At 34.7% G+C, this 15,518-nt stretch overlaps 1 protein-coding gene across 2 annotated transcripts in view; it reads right to left on the bottom strand.

Moving 5' to 3' along the window:
- Window positions 1-15,518, bottom strand: part of USP15 (ubiquitin specific peptidase 15) — a 127,758-nt gene that overhangs the window by 45,010 nt on the left and 67,230 nt on the right. Inside the window, exon 7 of one of the 2 annotated variants that reach the window (XM_021678691.2) lies at window positions 5,012-5,098. The exons of the other annotated variant lie outside the window; for it this stretch is intronic. Within the exon in view, the coding sequence (XP_021534366.1) occupies window positions 5,012-5,098 (87 nt within the window). The remainder of the gene's footprint in view (window positions 1-5,011; window positions 5,099-15,518) is intronic. 2 annotated transcript variants of the gene reach the window in all.

Genomic DNA, 15,518 nt, shown 5'->3' on the forward strand with positions numbered 1-15,518 from the left:
AGAACATACCCCCAACATAAACAAAAAGACCAGTTCCCAGACTCAAAGAAGCAAAACCTCCTGATACTTAAAAAAAAAAAAAGTATAAAACAAAAAATAGACTCAAGCATCTTTTGTTTTGTTTTGTTCTGATATGTAAAACTCTACTCTTCTTTTATTGCTGATTTCCATGAAACATGTGAGTTTCACTTTGGAAAGACCTACCTGAATAGCTGAGTTCATGAAACACGTATTTCCCAAGTTACTTAGGCCACAGAAGCCTGGCTGTTCATTGTTTCTGCCAGGTTCTGAATAATCATAGTTCTTATAAGCAGTATATGATGCAGATCATTAACTTTATGATTCATATTTTATATTCCCAGTAACGACTAAAATGCAAGACACCTATTAGCAATTCAATATATGTTCACTCAGTGATTGATGACTGGATTTTTGAATCTAACTTCGAGGACATGTAACAAAAAGCTAAATCCTGTTTTTCTTTTATTCCTGTAAGTGCTAAAAATCAAAGTCTCTATATACAAAAATTAAAGGCCTGCATTTTCTACCTATTCTCCACAATAAAAAAAAACCCCACACATATTCCAGATATAAAATTATAATAAAATTTGAACAGAGTACACTATGTTCAAATGCATGCTCATGCCTAGACACACACACACACACACAAAGTGAAAAGACTAAAAAAGCACATTTACATGCTTATTCCTTAAGTATATATTCAGATATCTGTCTCTGCCACAAGTAACACAAATGGATGCTGGAAGCTCTTCTCTTCTTAGTGGCAACAGGATGGAATTTGCTGGGATAGGGATTTTTATTTACTGAGAAATGAACAAAAACTTACTTGCAAAAGCAGTTTGTCTTTTAAAATTTGAATCTTAGAGGATATCTACATTTAGTTTAAGTGACAAAGTAAATATAAGCCTTGCCCAAAGATTGAGACAGTCTAGATGCTCAATGATAATAAAAACTGATAAATTTAAAATATTTTAATACTATATTGATTGGCCACTTGTAACTCAATGTGCTTCCTAATTCAAATATTAAAATAAGTAATGGAAAATACCAAAACCAGGAGTGTTTCCTAATTTAAATATTAAAATAAGTAATGGAAAATACCAAAACCAGGAGTTCTTAAAACGCTTCAACAAGGTACATGGAAACCTAGGCCTATGACTATTTTTTCCCTAAAGATGGCAAGCTAGTCCTTATCCTCTACGGCTGTGCTATTTTGCAAAAATAAATTAGTATGCCTGTAACCTTAATGGGAATTTTAGTATTATACTACATTAATTCTGTATTATAAATCTATCACCCTAAATGAAGATACACTGAAAATCAAAGTAACTTATTTTTTGGTAAATTTCAGATTGACTTTTCAATTAGCACTTATATTTGACATTATAAGTATTATAAATCTATAATTTAATCCTCATAACTATAATTATGCTCATTTCGCAGTTAATGAATGATGCTTTCAGCAAGTAACTTGCAAAGAGCCATATGGCTGGCTAGCTCTGTCAGTCTCCAAAATCAAATTCTTTTCATAGTTTAATCTCTTACAGGGAGTCATTTCCATTTCAAATAGAAGAGCTTTAAATTAATTAACATAAAAATAGAAATGTGCTCTGATGTGGAATGCCAAGAGTTGCGACAACACATACATTAAAAAGATGTTTTAAAGGCAGTGTTATATCAAAGCAAATGTAGCAAGACAGAAAAATGCAGGGAACAAAAAGAGAAAGAAACTGGTGCATATTAAAAATGAACTTAAATTATAATTTGAGTCAAAAACAAATACTGTATAGACTAGCAGGTAAAATTACTACATCAGAGTAAACAACTGATTCTTCATAATATTAGTCTTTAATAAAAGCTTTATTAAATTTATATGAAATAATTCCAAGTATACGTTGTTATTATCTTTATGACTAATATCCTTATTTCTGGAAGTGAAAACTTTTTATCTTAGTAATGTATCAGTTTAATTCAAGTCTTGAATTTGTAGATAATTTCATATAAACTTGTAAGTCATAACTACTGATTTTAGTATATACTTTGGCACTTGTAGAATATTTCCATATACATGACGTTTCAAAAATGCACTTAATCTAAAAAAGGTCATTACCCATTTTACATACTTTTAAAGAAACTATGCTACTTCCACAATAAGTCTCAAACTCCTACTTATTTCTACAAGTTGAATGGAAAGAAATAAATTTTATGTGAAATAATTTAGATAATTATTATAATATTAATCCAAATATTAATTCAAATTCAGATTAATTCAAATTCAAAATAAAGTGTTAAGTCAAATTAAAATTAAAAAACTTCCCGTTTTACAAATGTTTATTTGTTCTTTACTAAGAAAGTTAAGCTTTACATTTATTTCTTTCTTTCTTTCTTTATTTACATTTAACCTAATTTTATTCATACTTGCCATGGGATGGGGAACAGATCATTCAGTAAAAACATACAGTAAAAACAAAATATGTCTTATCATGTACAACTTTTAAACTACAATAATGATGTACCTTAATTACTTCCATGCACACAAGTCTAACATTACAGGTTTTTTTTTTTTTTTTTTAAATAAACACAGTTAAGACTTCTAGGAGCATTTTATAATAAAGTAAGCTTTACTTTTAAAGCTTTACTTTTAAGCATGGTGGTACTTCAGTAGCTATTTGCTATAAAAATTTCCTATTATGAAAGGACTATTTTAGTGCCTAAAATAAACAAATATAAATAGCTAAAAATATAATCTAGCCATAGAAGTAGAATCATTAAACATATTTCAAACTTAAGAAAATACTCCAATTCCTTTCCCAGTATCTTCTGCAGCCAGAGGTTTTAAGATCCGATTATACCATCATATTTTTACTATGGGAGGGAAATAAGACAAAAACAGAAACACACCAGACCACATATAGTAGTATGACGACTCCAGTCAAAAGGTCCCAATACAGTCTATGTTCAATGCAGTCTACAATGTTAAAAATTTCTCCAAAGAATAACTATAAATATGTATACATGGAACTGAATTCTTTTATAGTAAATGTGGGAGCATCTGCAATTGGTAGAAACACAAGAAGTATTTTATCTCCCATAAAAAAATTATTTTTCATGAATTTAATTAAAAGATACCATATAAAATACAAACCAGATTACAAGGGTATTTCCTTTCACTTTTTTGCCTGTGGACATACATTTTTAAGTAGTAAAGAACATACTACATTGCAAGTTTGGATATTCATAGCATCTTCAATATTTCACTATTACACTATAATGTAATTACACTATGATACACGTCTTTTTATAAATTATTAAAATAAGGGAATTAATGTTTTAAATCTTCTTGACACACATGGTAAATTCTTTTCTAAAAAGTTGGACTAATACTCCAACACTCAAACGAAATCCTTGCAAGAATAAGTATCATTACCAGTGAGACTGAAGTGCAGAGAAGTGGATGGAGTTTTTATGGTTTTAATTTACACATCTGTAGTTAGTTGTGAATTTTAGTATTTAAAATGTTTACATATTTTAATTATTTTGCTTTTATTGCCTGCTGTATCATTTGCCCATTTGTCTACTTGTCTTAGAAAATTTCTCACTGATCTTTATGACTTTGATATATTAGGAATATTTATCCTTTGTTATTTGTAGCAAGTATTTTTTTCCATTTATTTGCCTTTTCATTTTTATATGCCTAACAATTAAAAAGTCAATTTAATATAAAGTTTTAAAGAGAAATTCTCAATAGTAATCCAATTTCCCAACAAAAGTTCCTGGATAATCCGCTCATTCTCCATTAGTCTACAGTGTTTTCTGATTTTATGTATAAAGGGCTGTTTCTGGACTGTCTTTTCCATTTCACTGATCTGTAGATGTATTCTTGGGTCACTACTATGCAGTTTGAATTCTTATTATCTTTACAACAGGTTGTGATATTTGGTAGGATTAATCCTTCTCATTTTCCTTTCCAAAATGATTTTGGCTGTTCTTACATATTTATAACCTAGATGTACATTAAAAATCATTTTGTCAAGCCCTCTCTCCACCCCAGAAATGAATTTTAAGGGAAAATTAATTAAACTTACAAATTCAATTAATGATGTTATTTTAAAAATTATTTCACAAATAGCCTTAGTCCAAATTTACTCTTTGGGAAATCAGATGCCACTTATGAACTGGACAAGTAGTGCAAATATTTAACTACATACAGTTAACCTAAAAAATAAACAACAATGTATCTATTCAAGAAATAATAAAAGGGTAATCATCTCTAGATTAAAGTTCTTCCCCTAATTTGACTGGACTAATCACAAATAATAAAAGCTTTCTTTTTATCCTTTTCTATAAAAAAAAAACAAAAACCGTGACAAGGTAATGTACCTTCAAGGTAATATACCCATGTCAGACATTATAGTGAAGCCCAAGTGATTTTTAAACTTTTTTCTTATGGCAATACAGCATACACTTTCATGTAACTTTTTTAAATTCTGAGATTCTGATTCATGATGGGGTAAGGGAATTGTTTCTCTAAACTTTTTAAAGAAAAAGTGAATGCGTTTTTGATAAACATAAAAATTTGTGTATGCTTTCCAGGTGAGAATCACTGATATATACTCTAAAAAAAAAATACTACAGACTGTAGGTGATTATATATCTAGTTCTCAAATGACATCTGAAATTTACACTCTTACTAAAAAACTGAGTTCTAATAGACTTCTGTATATATTTTCAATAGTGTTTAAAAAGTAAAATTCTGAAAGTACTTTATTTTTCTTTTAGTGGATTATTGTAGTATATGTATTAAATCAAGAAGTTTATAACTGTGCTTTCTTTCTGGTAAAGTTACTCCTAGAAGAACTGATCAGTAATTTAAAAGAAAATTCAATTTTAATGCATTAAGACTTTTATCCTATGTTTTAGATACAAGAGATTTTTGAAACCACAATAGGGCGATCAATTAAACAAAGAGTTTTTAAGATTCAGTGCTTACTTTCTGTTGTTGATGTTGTTATAATTATTTGATAGAGATGAAGGAGAGATCTTTGGTAAAGCTGAAAAATTGGATGCACCTGGGGACCTTTAAAAATATGAAAATGTTAAATTAGATAAAAAATGCTGAATTTTGAAATTAATTATGAAATAAAGAAAAGAACAGATGACAATGTATGTAGTAAATGAATGCTGGAAAACAGATTCATGAGCAAAATCACTATATATCCTTTTTTTTTCTATTTCCTATGTATTTTTTCATATAAAAAATAATGGTACAAAAGGGAACTATTTTCAAAAGAAATTTATCAAATTAAATATACAACTTGGTATTTATTATTCCTATAAATCTTCGGACTCAATACACCCATTTCTGAGTTCAGGTAACCATTTTCAATGTTTTACAAACAATAATTTCCTTAAATCGGTGGAATTAAAATATCAATTTTTTAAGAAAGCATGTAAAGGAAATCCAATTTGTATCTCAGTAGGTACCATCACATTCTACTTATACACAACACTGACACAGAGATCCGCAGATTTACCAATTCTTTAAAATGTAAAGCAATAGGGATACAATAGCATAAAAGAATTCAAACGTAATCCCAAGAAGTAATTTTTGGCCAAATTATCGCTGCAAAAACTGAAAAGACATACATCTGACCTATATTACTCACCTCACTAATTCAGAATCTTTTTGGAGAAATTTCAATTACTAATGGCTTTTAATCAGTCAATATGCTTTATGTGCACAATTTATAATCAACAAACTCATTACATAGGAATGATTACTTTAAAATACTTATCAGCTCTCTTAAAGATTTAATTTTGTAAACAATTTTAATTTACTAGGCAATATCTAGCCCATGGGCTATAAAAAGCTGCCAGTCTAGTATCTCATTCATCATAAATTCTAAATTAGTGAGGCCCAAAGTGATTGGTTTTAAAAAATTATGTTATTTCCTTTAATCAGGTGCCAATGAACAGTGAAATAAATGGTCAATGGGCATGAAAGTATAATCTACAAAATCTGCTTGAAGTCTACAAATTTTAGGTGATTTAGATTTCACCATATCTATATACTTACAATGCATTATGCAGAATACATGGTGGGCAATAACATTTCTTACATATAAAAATTTTTACTTAACTTTTGAAAGTTTTATACATTATGAAATATTGGTAAAAAATTTTTTTTTAAGATTTTTAAAATTTTTATTTATTTGACAGAGAGAGGCACAGCGAGAGAGGGAACACAATCAGGGAGAGTGGAGGAGGGAGAAGTAGGCTTCCCACTGAGCAGGGAGCCCGATGTGGGGCTCGATCCCAGGACCCTGGGATCATGACCTGAGCTGAAGGCAGACGCTCAACTGACTGAGCCACCCAGGCGCCCCCCAATTTTTATTTTAAAGGAGTTTCTTTTTGTTGATACAGGTTGTATATAGGTAGATTACACTAAGTAAGACCTCTATTTAGATGCCTTTCTGATAGGAGACCTTATATTATTTTAGTGTACTAAATTCAAAACATAAGACATAATCAACCAAGTTTTAATATAAAACAACGTAGAGGACATATTTAAAAGGTTATCTTAATATTTTAAAAGGTACTAGTTTTTAAATATTAATAGAAATACAGAAGTATCCTGGCATTTTTGCATTCATGTTAAGAATGCTAAATTATCAAAGGAAAACCCCCCCCAAATTTATTAGAGATGGAGTTATAATGAATTAAGGTTAATTTTTCAATGTAAACCACTTCAACTTTTCAGAAACAGAAATAAACTGAAATGTTCTCCTGAATCTTAATTAGTCAAATTTATAGAAATAAAGATTCATTACTTTATCCAATAAAGTGGCTGAGGCACATATATACATATTTTTCCTTTTTCTGCCCATGTGTGGCCTTTTTATTATTCATTAGCAACTCTATCCAAGGATAGTATTAGAAGTTTCTATGAAATTCATTGAAATACTCAAACATTTATTAAATGACTACTATATGCCTTGCCCTTGGTAAGTACTAGGAATACAAGGACAGACACAGTTCCTGACATCAAACAGCTCACAATCTAACCGGAGAAAATAAGACATAAGCAAAATAACTATAAAGCAGTGTAAGTCCTATAGAAATTTTAAAACTCTAACAAAATATAAAATTTTGTGGGTAGTAACATGAGGTGATTTAAAATGATGTGCAGAGTTGGAGGGATAGGTGGAAACTAAAAGTGAGGGTATTCCAGGTGGAAAGAACATGTGGCACATGCAAATGTATGGGACTGTAGAAACAATGATGTGTTTAGGGAATTATCAATAAATTGAGTTCGGCTTAAAGAGTAGAAGTATATAGTGACAGGAACAGAAGTTAATAAGGTAGGCATGATAATAAAGAAGCTTTTATGTTCTATAAAGGAATTTATTAGATCTTATTCCATTGTGCTGGGCATGCTGAGTTTATTTTTTTTTTTAAGGTTTTATTTATTTATTTGACAGAGACACAGCGAGAGACACGGCAAGAGAGGGAACACAAGCAAGGGGAGTGGAGAGGGAGTAGCAGGCTTCCCGCTGAGCAGGGAGCCCGATGCGGGCCCAACCCCAGGACCCTGTGATCATGACCTGAGCCGAAGGCAGACACTTAACGACTGAGCCACCCAGGCACCCCGGCTGAAAGACTTTAAAAGGGTATCTACATAATCAGATTTGTGTTCTAGAAAGGTAATTCTTGAGAAAGAGAAAGGAGACGGAGAGATCATTTAGGAGACCAGATTAATAAAATTAATAAAGGTTGGGGCAAAGACCATAGACAGGGTAGGCAAGGGCAACATGTCTTGGATGTTTAGGGAGTGGTTCTCAAGGAACAGTCAATGGACCCTGAGAGGGCCCCACGATTCTTTCAACATACCCATCTATGAGGTCAAAACCATTTTCATAATAATATAAAGGTGTTATTTAAGTGTTATTTGGCCTTTTTCACTGGGTGGATATTTGCAATGACATTGCAAAAACAATGGTGGGTAACAATGCGGACACCTTAGCATGGGTTAAAGCAGCAGCACCAAATTATATACTAGAGTCAGTGTATTCTTCACTGCCTCCTTGCAGTGGAAAACAGTTTCACGTAAGAATATCCACGTTGAAAAGATAAAAAATATTGATTTTATTAAATCTTGACCCTTAAATACACTTCTTTTTAATAGTAATAGTAATAGTTGTCACTATTAAAATATTTAATTTTAATAGTGACAAATTGGGAAGTGTGCATAAAGCACATCCGTTCTATACTGAAGTAACATGATTGTCCTGAGGAAGAAGACTTGTGTAATTATTCAAATTTCAAGCAGAACTAGCTCCTCTTCTCACTGCAGCACTCTTCCACATGAAAGGCTGTCTGGCAGACATCGCCTCAGAAATCAATGAAGGGAGCTGTAACTTCAAGGAAAAACACTGAAAGTATTTGTTGCCAATGATAACATTCACGTGATCAAGCAAAAACCAGAATTCTCGAAAACTTGACTTTGCCACTGTGAGGCTCGATAGCTTCCCACTACTTAAAGACTTTCCTCATAAGATTGGTGATGTTTTAACAAATGTGATTAAAAAATATTGTATGATGAAATATGTCAATATTTGGAATATCTGCATAACTCAGTGAATCAATATTTTCCAACTGCATCAAGTTACACATGATAGATTTTAACATAATAGTATTAAAAGTTCATTGATGTGGTTTCAGATTCCACATTGCAATTAAATTTTCATCATTAAACCACCACTGGTCAAGTTCTGAGTGGTATCAATTACCTGAAAATACCTCTCTGTGTTCTAACTACATATCTGTGTGAAACTGAGTTTTCTTTAAGCACTTCAATCCAAACAATATATCACAACAAACTGAATGCAGAAGCACATATGAGAATTTAGCTGTCTTCTGTTTAGTCAGATAGTAAAGAAACTTCAAAAATGTAAAACAATTTTTGTTTTTGAAGGTTATTTTTCATTAAAATATTATTCATGTCAAAATATAATGGTTTTAGTATTATTATAAATATTTAAAAATTTATTTTTGACTTCTAATCCACATAAAAGAAGTTCTTTGGGTCCTTAATAATTTTTAAGAATGTCTCTCTCTCCATGTCTCAAATAAGTAAATCTTTAAAAAAATAATTTTTATGAATGTAAAGGGGTACCAAGATCAACATATTTTATTTATTTTTTTTCTTCAAAGATTTTATTTATTTATTTGAGAGAGAGAGAATGAGAGAGAGAGAACACATGAGAGGGGATAGGGTCAGAGGACGAAGCAGACTCCCTGCCGAGCAGGGAGCCCGATGGCGGGACTCGATCCCGGGACTCCAGGATCATGACCTGAGCCGAAGGCAGTCGCTTAACCAACTGAGCCACCCAGGCGCCCCCAAGATCAACATATTTTAAAACTTCAGGTTTAGGAGGTAGCATCTGCAAGACTGCTAACTAATTAGGTGAAAAAAGAATGAGGTTGAAGGAGGAACTCAAGATGGCTCTGAGTTGGTACCTGAAATAGGGTATACAGGATATGGATACATATTAGGTTGAGGGAATGGGAGAAGGTAAGATAAAAAAGATTTTAGTTGAATCTTAATGGCAAATCCTACATGACATTTAGAAAAAATCTGGAATTCAGAAGAGCGTTCTGGGCTAGAAAAATAGAATGGCCTATTTCTGTCAGTTTGAGCTGAGGAACAGAATTAGCACACAGTCCATCCACTGACTTTGAGAACCTATTATGGTATGAAAGGAGAGGTCATCAGATGGAAATCTGTGAAATTATCAATGCATTTAAGTTGTGAGCAAAGCTGTTGCATATAGACAGTGAAGCTGTACACTGCACAGTACCAAGGAGGGCCTCTCACATAGATTACAACGGGGAAGATGCCCAAGAGCTGTGCAGCACACTACCCGCACAAGCAAACATGGCACTCCCAAAGAGGAAGAGCACCAGCCAGACAGAGAATTGGCTAGAGAAGTGTAAACAGTTCTTGAATCATGGATTCAAATTAAGAGAAGTTCTTCAGGAGACAGTTAACAAAAAGTATTAAAGAAAGGTAAAAAAAAAACTGTTAAATCCCGAATGGGTGGTAAGGAATAGTAAGTATGGCCTTTTTAAAGTTGGCTGTCAAAGGAAAAAAAAAACCCAAAGTATGGTATTTGGAGGAAGTTTATGGGGTTTTTTTGTTTTTAAAAACAGGACAGATTTGGGGAAGATGACACTGGAAAAGAAAGAAAAAGAATGAACTGTTAAAGTGAGTGTCTACTATATGTGTGCAAGGTAGGCATTTATATATATGTAGAAGGGAGGAGATAATGAAAGAAAAAGCAGTTCTAGGAAGCACTGGGATAAGTAACATTGGTAGAGAAACTGTCCTTTATAGCATAATGATCCAAAAGAGAAGGATGGATATGGTCCACGGGTGAAGCTGAAGTATATCAATGCTTTTTAAGTGCTGTTACAGACATTATGGATGAATGTTACAGATCACTTATCTATTCTGATTCCAACTTCTGACTAGATTACACATAGCCCAATCTAGCTAACATTTGTGGAGTTAATTTAGGGGTTGACTAGTCAGTCTGTGGATTATAATCTGAGACCTTTAGCTCTACTTCTTTGATGTAATTTGGAAATTACACTGTTCCTCAGCAACTCTGCTCTAGTGGCTTTTTAAGGAGAGGGGAGAAAAAAATTACGCAGGATATTATACACAGACTAGATACTAAGCCAGTTATCAGGCGTTAAACTGATTTTGGCTAGTTTGGGCTAGGTGTAAGGAAGGGATCCATTTCTTAAACAAGACAGAAAACAGTAAAACATCAATGTGGCTGATATTATTTCCTGAAGACAGAAAATCAAACTTCATGCCGGACAAATGCAATATTTGAATTGTCCTATTTCCAATGTTTCAACTAAAAGCATGCAATTCAAGGCTGTAAGTTGAACTTTTTACTTCAAGAGAAAAATACAACTTGATAAACTAATTGAATATTCTTGATAAATTAACTAATAATTAACTTACATGAAAACCTAATACCATATTGAGCAACCAAAATACAGAGATGTTAAGTCTGAATGCTGACATAGCAAAACAATTAAAGATTTGTATAGGTATTTTCAAATCTGGCATAAAACAACCCAGTGTTCTAAGATCTAACATTATAAAATAAGAATTATCTTATTCAGAAAAATGAGACCAACCTTAAACCTACCCATTTCTAACAGATAAATTCTTAGAGAAAAAGAAAAATTTAAATCTCTCTAAAAATTAAACACTTTTACTGTGGTGAGATTACAGTTCAACAAGCCCTTTGCTGTGTGCCTCTCCTATGCCAGGCAGTATGTTAGGTATTTAAAGATAAATGAAAAAGAGTTTAAGAGAATTTATATATAAATTGCTTCTCATAACTTTATTTGTTCCTTATTTTGACTGTTATCAGTAGTATTTATAACATAAAACACTCCATTTTAAGAAAATAAAATTAGTTACTTTTCTTCAGCCATTATGAATCCCAGTACCAAAATTGCAACCCATTTTATTTTCAACTTATTATAGAAATTTCCAAACACACACAAGTCCTCAAGTACCCAGTACCAGAGTGTACACTCTGTTTCAAAAATTATTAACAACCTGCCACTTTTGTTTTATCTTTATCCGCTTGATCTCCCCCGCCCCATGTTTTTGCTGGACTATTTTAAAGCAAATCCCAGACATTTATTTCACCTGTATTTATACGCGCGCACGCACACACACACACACACACACACACAGTGGAATATTACTCAGCCATAAAAAAGAATGAAATCTTGTCATTTCCAATGACATGGATGGAGCTAGAGGGTATTATGCTAAGTGAAGTAAGTCAGTCAGGGAATGACAAATACCATATGACTTCACTCATATGTGGAATTTAAGAAACCAAACAGATGAACATAGGGGAAATAAAAGAGAAGCAACCCATAAAACAGACTTAACGATAGAGAACAAACAGGGTTGCTGGAGGGAAGGTGAGCGGCAGGATGGGCTAAATGGGTGATGGGTATTAAGCAGGGCACTTGTTGTGATGAGCACTGGGTGTTATATGTAAGTGATTAATCTCTGATTCCTACTCCTGAAACTAATATTACACTTTATGATAACTGGAATTTAAATAAAAACTTGAAACAAACAAAAAATTACAGTATATATCCCTAACAGGTAAGAGATCCTTTCTGATACCACTGTCAGATCCAACTGAATACTCTGTTCATGTTCACTTTTTTCACCAATTGTCTTAAAAGTATCTTTTCTCGGTGGAGCAAGATGGCGGAGGAGTAAGAGACCTGGATTTCGTCTGGTCTCAGGAATTCAGCTGGATAGGGATCAAACCATTCTGAACAACTACGAATTCAACAGGAGGTCGAAGAAAAGAATAGCAACAACTCTCTGAACAGAAAAGCGACCACTTTCTGGAAGGTAGGACGTGCGGAGAAGTGAATCTGAGGCGATATTCGGGAGGATAGACGGCGGGGGAGGGGGCCTCCGTTGGGCGCTTCTGGCAAGTGATAGAGCTGTGGAGCACAAAATCGGAACTTTTAGAAGTCGGCTCTGCTGAGGGACGTCGCTCCAGTGGCTAAGCAGGGGGTGGAACCCTCGTGGGACACTGGTCTCAGGACCCTCGGGGTCACAGGAAGACCGGGGGTGCCTGAGTGTGGCAGAGCTCCCAGGTATCAGAGTGGGGAAGCCGGCTGCAGAGACGGAGCCGAGGAGCGGGCTCTCAGCTCGGGGTTGCCATAAACTGTGATCCGCGGCACAGTCGGGCCACTGCTCCTCCAGCAAGGACCCAATGAGCGGCAGATCCGGGGAGACTCCCCTTCCTCCCCCGGGAGGAGCAGCGCGGGAGTGCACTGCAGGGATCTGCTGGGTTTGGAGACTCCACACCGAGTTGGGTGTCAGAGATAGAAACGCTCGGGTCACAGGCTGGGTGAGCATGGAGTGCGGCCAGAGCAGGGAGACAGGATTGATCGACTGCTTTTCTCTGGGGATGCACTGAGGAGCGGGGCCCCGAGTTCTCGGCTCCTCCGGGGTGGAGATTGGGAGGCCGCCATTTTCACTCTCGGCATCCAAAACTGCATGGAAAGCTTGCAGGGAACAAAAGCTCCCGAGAGCAAACCCGAGCAGATTACTTAGCCCAGATCGGGCAAGGGAGGGGCAATTTCGCCTCCGGCAAAGACATTTGGGAACCACGGCAACAGGCCCCTCTCCCAGAAGATCAGGGAGAATAGCCAGCCAAGACCAAGTTTACCAATCAATGAGAACAGCAGAACTCCAGCGCTAGGGGAATAATGCACATAGAATCCATGGCTTTTTTACCATGATCCTTTAGTCTTTCAACGTTAATTTTTTCTTTAACTCTTTTTTTTTGAATTTTTCTTTTTCCCTTTTTCTTTTTTTAAAGATTTTATTTATTTGACAGAGAGAGACACAGCGAGAGAGGGAACACAAGCAGGGGGAGTGGGAGAGGGAGAAGCAGGCTTCCCGCGGAGCAGGGAGCCCGAAGCGGGGCTCGATCCCAGGACCCTGGGATCATGACCTGAGCCGAAGGCAGACGCTTAACGACTGAGCCACCCAGGCGCCCCATCTTTTTCCCTTTCTCAACCAACATTTTATCAATCCCTTTTCTGAAAAAAATTTTTATTTTTCATTTTTAGAGTCATATTCTATCCCTTCATAGTAGTTACCCTTATTTTTGGCATATATATATAAGTTGTTCTCTCTTTACAATTTTGAGATAGTTTCTTCTAACAGATCAAAAATACCCTAAATCTCTAGTGTATGGTTTTGTTCTACTCTCCTGCCTGATCACATTCTCCCCCTTTCTTTTCTTTTTTTAAATCCTCTTCTTTCTTTTTTCAAACAACTTCTTATCAATTCCTTTTATAAAATTTTTTATAATTTTCATCTTTACAGTCATATTCCATCCCTTCATCATATCAACCCTTATTTTTGTACATATATAAGTTTTTCTTTCTTTAAAATTCTGGGAGGCACTTCTTCTAACAGACTAAAATAACAGACCAAAATATACCCAAAATCTAGTATGTGGCACTGGTCTATGCACCAGCCTGATCATATTTGATCATATTGTGTTTTTTTTGTTGTTGTTCTGTTTTTGTTTGTTTTTATCTTTTTCTTTTTCTTTTTTCTTTCTTTCCCTTTATTTTCCCCGGCTTCAGGTCTTTTCTGATTTGTTTAGAGTATATTTTCTGGGGACGTCATTCCCTGTTAGCATTTTGTTCTCTCATTCATTAATCTATTCTCCTCTGGACAAAATGACAAGACGGAAAAAATCACTCAACAAAAAGAACAAGAGGTAGTACCGACTGCCAGGGACCTACTCAATACGGACATTAGTATGATGTCGGATGTAGAGTTCAGAATCATCACTTTAAAGATACTAGCTGGGCTTGAAAAAAGCATGGAAATTATTAGAGAAACACTTTCTGGAGAAATAAAAGAACTAAAATCTAACCAAGTCGAAATCAAAAAGGCTATTAGTGAGGTGCAATCAAAAATGGGGGTGCTAACTGCTAGGGTAAATGAGGCAGAAGAGAGAATCAGTGATATAGAAGACCAAATGATGGAAAATAAAGAAGCTGAGAAAAAGAGAGATAAACAACTACTGGATCACGAGGGCAGAATTCGAGAGATAAGTGATACCATAAGATGAAACAGTATTAGAATAATTGGGATCCCAGAAGAAGAAGAAAGAGAGAGAGAGGGCCAGAAGGGATATTGGAGCAAATCACAGCAGAGAACTTCCCTAATTTGGGAAGGAAACAGGCCTCAAAGTCCAGGATGCACAGAGAACCCCTCTCAAAATCAATAAAAATAGGTCAACACCTAATAGTAAAACTTACGAGTCTCAGAGACAAAGAGAAAATCCTGAAAGCAGCTCGGGAAAAGAGATATGTAACCTACAATGGTAGAAACATTAGATTGGCAAAAGACCTATCCACAGAGACCTGGCAGGCCAGAAAGGACTGGCAGGATATCTTCAGAGCACTAAATGAGAAAAATATGCAGCCAAGAATACTATATCCAGCTAGGCTGTCATTGAAAATTGAAGGAGAGATAAAAAGCTTCCAGGACAAACAAAAACTAAAGGAATTTGCAAACACGAAACCAGCCCTACAAGAAATACTGAAAAGGGTCCTCTAAGCAAAGAGAGACCCTAAAAGCAACATAGACCAGAAAGGAACACAGACAATATACAGTAACAGTCACCTTACAGGCAATACAATGGCACTAAATTCATATCTTTCAATAGTTACCCTGAATGTAAATGGGCTAAATGCCCCAATCAAAAGACACAGGCTATCAGATTGGATTAAAAAACAAGACCCATCGATATGCTGTCTGCAAGAGACTCATTATAGACCCAAAGACACCCCCAGATTGAAAGTGAGGGGGTGGAAAAGCATTTACCATGCTAATGGAC

This window comes from Neomonachus schauinslandi, chromosome 5, assembly GCF_002201575.2.
Source record: "Neomonachus schauinslandi chromosome 5, ASM220157v2, whole genome shotgun sequence".
NCBI lineage: Eukaryota > Metazoa > Chordata > Mammalia > Carnivora > Phocidae > Neomonachus > Neomonachus schauinslandi.